This window comes from Ptychodera flava, chromosome 17, assembly GCF_041260155.1.
Source record: "Ptychodera flava strain L36383 chromosome 17, AS_Pfla_20210202, whole genome shotgun sequence".
NCBI classification, from domain to species: domain Eukaryota; kingdom Metazoa; phylum Hemichordata; class Enteropneusta; family Ptychoderidae; genus Ptychodera; species Ptychodera flava.
In genome coordinates this window covers 8,216,718-8,225,000 of record NC_091944.1, presented here as the reverse complement: position 1 = coordinate 8,225,000, position 8,283 = coordinate 8,216,718, and the positions used below count along the sequence as shown (strand labels likewise).

Below are 8,283 nucleotides of genomic sequence, written 5' to 3'. Positions count from 1 at the left end.
CCATATCTCTGATTATAAATATCCCAGGCCCGCAAAAATACAATATTTGCGAACCTTGATGACAACGTTCACATTTAGAGTCAGAACAAAGCATCATTGTCGCACCAAGATTACTGTCAAGCATTTGAGTCTAAACTCAGTAAACTTATTCTGCCTCTAAAGCAGTCGTTTTGTTCCTGCCATGGATCATTGCGTTGATGTATGTTGATTTTGTCGAGTATTATATGTTCAGAGAGAATGCCGTTCATACAAACGACACCCAGGGTCTGGTACAATACAGTTTACATTTCTACAAAAGCCAAAAGTGTATCTTTGTTTCCTTGCAGAGAGACATATGTCGTCTGTCTTTCACTTGTCGACGAGCTGTCAAGAGATTCCGCGTCAAATCCAGCGGGAAGGAGACGACCAGTTGCAAGACCACCATGTCCGATCTCCGCACGACTTCCCAACAGCGAAGTTCGGCAATGCTGCAGACGTACAAGAAATGTCTCTCGAAGGACAGTAGCGATAAAATGGCCCTGAAATCAATGCTTTAATTTTTGACGGGAGGCTGGGGGTAGTGTATTGGGCAAAAGTGGAAGTTGAGGAAGCTAAAAAAGCCAGCATTTCACAGTCGGAGCACTTCATCAATGGTGTACCACATTGAGTATCCAAAGAATAGTCACTAGAAGGATATGTTCTTTTCATACCATTTCGCAGCTACTGTGCTGAACTTAGGTAACAAATATTACAGGGCCACATTTTCAGAGGAATATGCCTTAAATTTAAGAATACATAAAACACTTTCTGGCAATGGGGTTCTAACTCCGTCTTTCCGCTAAGATAAATTCCTGAAATGCTTGTACCGGCCTTACTCGTCAGTGGAGCATGTCATGAAGTTATACAATTAACAGACCACTCACGAGTCCGTTTTTGTATCAAGAATTTTGGTATAGAACGTTAAAAGTCTGGCACTGAATAAACTCGCATCCTGCCGTTCCAATTTAAGTGGTGAAGTAAACACGATTTGAACTGATTTAGGAAAAGGGGACAATAGTAATGTTGGTTTAGTCAGTAAACTTAAGGTAAAGGGCGACGAATTCGGACGCGCACACGCTTTAGAACGTGTCTGCGCAGATTTAACTCCAGCCTGCCGCAAATGGGTTATTTTGTAGCGCATGTATTTAACATTACCTGTCATTGTTGAAATTGCGCTTTTACCTAATTTTTTGACCCAGTGTCTTAGAAATACATGTGACCTATTACCTTGTCATATTTTGACCCCCTAGGAAGCTGGTTTTTATTCAATATGAGCGAAAAATTAACATTTTTCTCCCATTTATATGGCGCAAATTACCCGTTCACCTGGAGATATTGTAAAAAGTAGCGTGGTGACAACCTTTTATTACAAGTGTAAACTAAATGATATTGTGTCAGGAGTTTATTCGCCAAGTTTGGTCAAAATGACACCATTCAAAGCGACAGGAAGAAAGTTCGAAAATTATGTAGTGATATAATTTCGATATCGTCATTTTGTAATCGATACTTATATTAAAATTTCTTCACAAACATCATGAAAACTATACATTCAATAAATATGGATCTTAAGTCTTGGTATTTATTAAAATTAACTCATTTGCTAAGCGTTTTATAATTGCTTTCTTTAGTTTAAGTGAATTATATCATTTTTATTTATTTCTAACGGCGCCATTTTAACGTCCGTTTCCATGGAAACAGTGACCCCCATTTTTTATTTCATTTTTGCACTTGCACAACTTCCAAAAATATTTGTGCAAAGTTTCAAGAAAATGACACCACAACTTAATTTTGACGTAATTTGTAGTACTTCACCTTAAGCTCATCTACTTTTTTTTGCAATTCAGTAGTTTTTATGGATAATTTGTATTATTGATATTGCAACTTTCATCTATAGGGCAACTAACACTTTTGATAAAGTTGAACAATATAAATATCCCACTCGCCAAAATTAGTTCCAATCGTGTTGTACAGGTTTAGGTCAACTTACACTTTTGATAAAGTTGAACAATATAAAGATCCCACTCGCCAAAATTAGTTCCAATCGTGTTGTACAGGTCTACGCACAGAAATGTAATGTCTGCATTGACATATTTTATTGTCATTGATTATTGAACTTGCTTGAATTCACATATCAAAACTCATGGATTCTAACGTTAAATTGTTCAAAGTTCAGTCACTCAGTCATCTAAAGAAGATAATTTGTAAGTTTTATCAGAAAAGACGCAAGTCTAATATAACTTTTTTTGTATAAATATAAATAGAAGTAAAACAACGTATACACTGAAATTTGTATGTCAAATTTTAACTCGAGATTATATATCTATATTTTTCTACTGTTTTATATAAAATGATGAAATACATTAGAAACACGATATTTCAAACTTTAATTAGAAGATAACGCCGGAATTTCTCTTCATTTCACAGTTTATTTGACATAGTACTTTCTTAGGAATAGCTTGCTAGACTATATTGTCTATTGTGTTGTAGCACTTTCATTTTGAATATAGATGATGCAAAGATTTGAACCTTTCTCTGCTGTAAATGTTCAGAGTTTTAATATGTAATATAGATTCATATTTTCAAATATGTATATTCTACTTCGCTTTCATGAAGTAGTCATTCTTGAAGTATGCTAGTAAAAAGTCTATAGGATTTGATCGGTCATTCGTATTATCAATGTGTCCTTTCTTCAAAGATTCGTCTCTAGGTACGATACATAGGTTTAAAGTGATAAGGTCCACATTTTGGGAGCAATACGATACTCTTGTGGATTACAGTGCGATAAGATTTTATTTGAAATCTTAACTATTTTCAGTAAAGACGGGTAACATAGTTTTTGTGCAAAAATCACCTTGATTCCGATACCTATTGTTTTCCTCCAACTATTAGTAAAATATTATTCCTCAACCGACGATTTTTAAAAACCCATGTTGGTTGACAAGACAACATCACTCTTCCTCCGAAGATTCTCGTCTTCCCATCATCCAAAATGTCTCTTTCGGCGAAAGGTCATACTCTTACATTTTGAATACCCCACAATTTTGGAGTAACCATCCTCTGACCTTCGTCCTGTCATGTTCTCACAAAACTTCCCTCTTTGAACAGTAGTCTCAACCTCCATTAGTCTAGTCTGCAGTTGTCTGAGATTGTACATTTCGTCTTACAAATGAGTGATTTATCATTTTGAGGTCTGTTTATCAGAAATTAGATACATTGTGAGTATACCCCTATTTTTTTCATTATTATCATCATAATTATTATTGACAGACGCTTGGATTCCTTTATTCTCAAAGTGGATAACTGCTGCCGATGGGTTAATTAAATTATTTGGCGGGGAAAGGACAGCACGGGAGTTTGAGAATTGAGAGAGCTCCTAGGGGAGGTGTTCCTACGGGATAGGAGATTATTAAATTGGCAAAGGGTTGACGGTCGCGGGCAGTTTACTCCATCCAGTGCAAAAAAATCCAAAAAAACCCCCACAAAATTTTGAATAAAATAATAGCTGTGAATAAAAGCGTTGCTGTCTCAAATTATCGATATCTTCTCTCTCTCTCTCTCTCTCTCTCTCTCTCTCTCTCTCTCTCTCTCTCTCTCTCTCTCATTCTAACATTTAACGTTAGATTTCCATATCGGACTTGACAATTTGTTTCCCAAAGCGTTCGGCAATTGAGACAACCCGAAAGACAATTGTACTCACCCACCTTTCTAAATGAGATTAACGAAATTACACTAAAATCTCGCAGGCAGAAGAGACAAACCTGTGAAACAGAGTTGCATTGTACCGAAGTGCTTTGTCATTTGCAGGTCATTTATTGATAATATTATCACCATTGAAAGCATCTAAGAAAAAATATCTCAGTCATGTACATCGACAACCTGACGGTTTATTTCAAAGTCATATAGCCGGAAAAACAACAGTGCAAGTATTTTTTGTATTGTAGTATGCCCCCTCGAAAGTGAAAGACTTAAACTTTCAACCATTCTCTTTCAAAATCAAGAACAAAAATCAGCCGCCGAGCAAATTTTGGTACTGGATCAATAAATGACCCATTATTTACCGATATTTGAAATTCAAAATGGCCGCCATTCCTGTGTTAACTCTATGGAGAAAAACAACATTTTCGATTTTCAAAAACTAAGAGGAGCACCCACAAGTGGTAAATCAGAAATGAATTGGAAAAGTTTGAGAGTCCAAACAGCTGTCCCTGCGGTGCATTCTACCTTAAGACACAAGAACTCGGTAACCTTGTGAACGATTGTTAAAATATACCCAACGGTGGTTTAAACTCAACATTAATTTAGCTTATGCAAACATTTGATCTTCATCATTACTGTTAGTTACGACAAACAACAGAAGACAATCAAAGGCATTTGAAGATGTAAACACTGAACTAATCACTAACCTTGACCTTTAAAAGTTTGAGGCAATTAAAAGTATAAACCATCGACTGCACGACTGTAAACGGTTTCAGAATTCTCAAAATGATGCATGGGTCTCAATTTTTATAGTATAATGCAAAGCAAAGATGCAAGTGACCCTCGTCTAATTAAAAATAAGTCGTCTAAATGGCAGTTATTTCGGATTTCATATTCGTGATTTTTCACAAAAAAAAAAAAAAAAACCAAAAAACAAAAAAAAACCCCCGAGTGTGCTCAGCATCAATTACAGTCTTTGTTATATCATCTTGTACACAACTCGGATGGAAGAGGGCGCCCTTACGATATTTACAAGCAGTTATCAGTGCGTATATATACATGTATGTTTCTTTTCCGAAGTTATTAGGAATTGACACCTTGATTTAGTTCAACTTCCGCTTGATAACTTGAAGAGCCATCTTTGTTAATGAAAAAACTTGTCCGGAGAAATTCACTGTTTCGGAGACAACCGAGGGCGGCCCTTGGTATGTTATCGACTATATCTTGTAAATAGATTCTGAGTTTCAGAAGGAGGACGGACCGTGAGACAGAATAGCAAGCTCAACCCAAATTTCAACGTCCATCCGTCTTACGCTTTGGGAAAAGAACGAATCTGTAACACGTGTTAAGTGACAGAAGAATTTTTATTGAAAAAAACGGGATTATCTATTTGACAACGCATTTTGAATGCAGTGACGACCCAGGTTATTGATAACAAGTCATCGTTGATGACACAGTCCCCACTTGTTAATGGGTATTTTGATTACAGGTCCTCAGAGAGGATAGAGTCCTCTTCATTAGGTCTGTGATAAAAATACTTTTGAATGAATTCGCTTGATACATGTCTGAGTTATGGTTCAGGATATGAAAAAAATCGTAACAAAATGGTCGCACAGTGGCCATATTGGATCGCATCACAAAACAAATTGATGTGCATAGCTATGACATTGGTTGATGTCCTTGTACCAACTTTGAATAAAATTGGTCGAAACATGCGGATATGCCTGAGAAATGGCTCTGTACATGAAAAAATCGTAAAAAATGGCCGCCTGGCGGCCATATTGGATCGTATCACAAAACAGATTGACGTACATATGTATGACATAGATCAATGTCCTTGTACCAACTTTGAAAAAAATCGGTTGAGATGTGCCTGAGTTATGGCTCTGTACATGAAAAAATCGTTATAAATGGCCGCCTGGCGGCCATTTTGGATCGTATCACAAAACAAATTGCCATGCACAGCTATGACATTTGTCAATAAGCTTGTACCAACTTTGAATAAAATCTGTTAAAACGTGCCTGAGTTATGGCTCTGTACATGAAACAAACGTAATAAAATGGCCGCCTGGCAGCCATATTGGATCATATCACAAAACAAATTGACGTGCATATCTATGACATTGGTCAATGTCCTTGTACCAACTCTGAATAAAATCGGTCGAAACATGCCTGAGTAATGGCTCTGTACATGAAAAAATCATAATAAAATGGCCGCCTGGCGGCCATTTTGGATCGTATCACAAAACAAATTGATGTGCATATCTATGACATTGGTCAATGTCCTTGTACCAACTCTGAATAAAATCGGTCGAAACATGCCTGAGTAATGGCTCTGTACATGAAAAAATCATAATAAAATGGCCGCCTGGCGGCCATTTTGGATCGTATCACAAAACAAATTGATGTGCATATCTATGACATTGGTCAATGTCCTTGTACCAACTTTGAATAAAATCGGTCGAAACATGCCTGAGTAATGGCTCTGTACATGAAAAAATCGTAATAAAATGGCCACCTGGCGGCCATATTGGATCGTATCACAAAACAAATTGATGTGCATATCTATGACATTGGTCAATGTCCTTGTACCAACTCTGAATAAAATCGGTCGAAACATGCCTGAGTAATGGCTCTGTACATGAAAAAATCGTAATAAAATGGCCGCCTGGCGGCCATTTTGGATCGTATCACAAAACAAATTGATGTGCATATCTATGACATTGGTCAATGTCCTTGTACCAACTCTGAATAAAATCGGTCGAAACATGCCTGAGTAATGGCTCTGTACATGAAAAAATCGTAATAAAATGGCCGCCTGGCGGCCATATTGGATCGTATCACAAAACAAATTGACGTGCATCTGTATGACATTGGTCAATGTCCTTGTACCAACTTTGAATAAAATCGGTTGGAACATGCCTAAGTTATGGCTCTGTACATGAAAAAATCGTAATAAAATGGCCGCCTGGCGGCCATATTGGATCGTATCAGAAAACAAATTGACGTGCATCTGTATGACATATGAAGTAATCCTTGTACCAAGTTTGAATGAAATCGCTCCAGGCATCTCAGAGATATCTGCGTGAACGGACGGACGCACGCACGGACGGACGCACGCACGCACGCACGCACGGACATGACCAAACCTATAAGTCCCCCCGGACGGTGTCCGTGGGGACTAAAAAGACAAGTGCCACCAATGGCCGTTACTCATTCATTGAATCAGTGCCTCTGACTGGTCATCAAGGCACAGCACCTTTTCAAAAACAACTTGATTTCACTGATGGATATTTTAAAGAATGATATTGCCACAATACTTCTTGAAAGCACTTCTTGAAGGAACAATCTCACAATTTCATCAAAATTTTGTTCCTCACTAATTTGAATTTTTTATCGCTCTTGTCGATATATCATTTGGACCCTGTTAATGCATACATTGTTTAGTATGCAAATGCATTTTGCAGTAGTCATACATCATCTTTTGAAATTCCATTGGCTGTAGCTGTGGGTGTATTTCCGAAAATGTCCGATCTTTCACACACGGGCCTTTTAGCCATCTGCGCAGATTATCACGAAAAGTACATATAAATTCGATGTAAATAAAGTAAACATCAACATTGTGCTTCTCACACTCAAACAAACCCTGAACATACCCGAACAGTATCTTATCCACTGCACTTAAAAACCAACTAGGCAATCTAAGGCACTACGAACTGTCAACTTAACAATCGACTCTCATACTTTAAGGTGAACAGTCAGTAAATATTATGTACTATGTGGTAGCTAACTTGTTTATACGGAAAAGTCACACACTGGTTCATCTGGATTTGTTTGTAGAATGGATCTGAGGCAATCCTATTGTGCTTTTAGACGCTATATAAACTCTATGTTTAGTCATTAGCAACCTCCATGTTCATATTCGGCACATGTTTCTTTGTATAGGTAGTAAACATGTCACATTGAGTGACAGAAATATTTATATTGAAAACAACAGTCGAGTTTTGTTGTGACTGGTTTCGTTTGTTTATACATGAATGTAGTTTCAAATGTCTGAAATAGAGCGTGATGATAGCAGAAATATGGTATTAGGATTGGCCATTATATACTGCTTTTTCCCATCTTCTTCATTGAGGATGGAAATATACTGTCTTTACGTGTTAGGATATTGATGCGCCACATGAAAGGGCCAATCCAGTACAGAAAATAAGTACCAAACTGTGTTTCACGAAGGAGTAAAAGGTTATGGGAAATCCTCAGGTTACAGATTTGAAACAAGGACATTAAGTTGAAAAGTTAAAAATTGAGATTACATTAAAACGTGTCATACTCTAACAATGTTTAAGTATAATAATAAACCGTAAAATGTGTTTACATTTAATCTTAATTCCATGAAAAAACGGGCTAGCTTACAACCTTATTATAAACTAATTTAGTGAAAACTGACGGATAGAGAGCCCCGTACATGTAATTGAACAAAGGAACAATATTTAAATTTCCATTTTGTGTACTAATTTCGGTCGGAGGGTTATTGTACATGAATAAAGAGACAACATTCACAGACATATA

The 8,283-nt window shown here is 36.9% G+C and overlaps 1 protein-coding gene across 4 annotated transcripts in view; it reads left to right on the top strand.

Annotated features, from left to right (window-relative positions):
• LOC139115315 (neuropeptide Y receptor type 1-like) overlaps positions 1-2,682 on the top strand; it is a 26,741-nt gene extending 24,059 nt beyond the window's left edge. For all 4 annotated transcript variants that reach the window (XM_070677336.1, XM_070677333.1, XM_070677335.1 and 1 more), the window contains one exon: positions 327-2,682. Coding sequence is in view for 1 of the 4 variants with exons in the window: in XM_070677335.1 (XP_070533436.1) it covers positions 327-536 (210 nt within the window). In the remaining 3 variants the exon portion in view is untranslated. The remainder of the gene's footprint in view (positions 1-326) is intronic.
• The last annotated feature ends 5,601 nt before the right edge of the window (positions 2,683-8,283 follow it).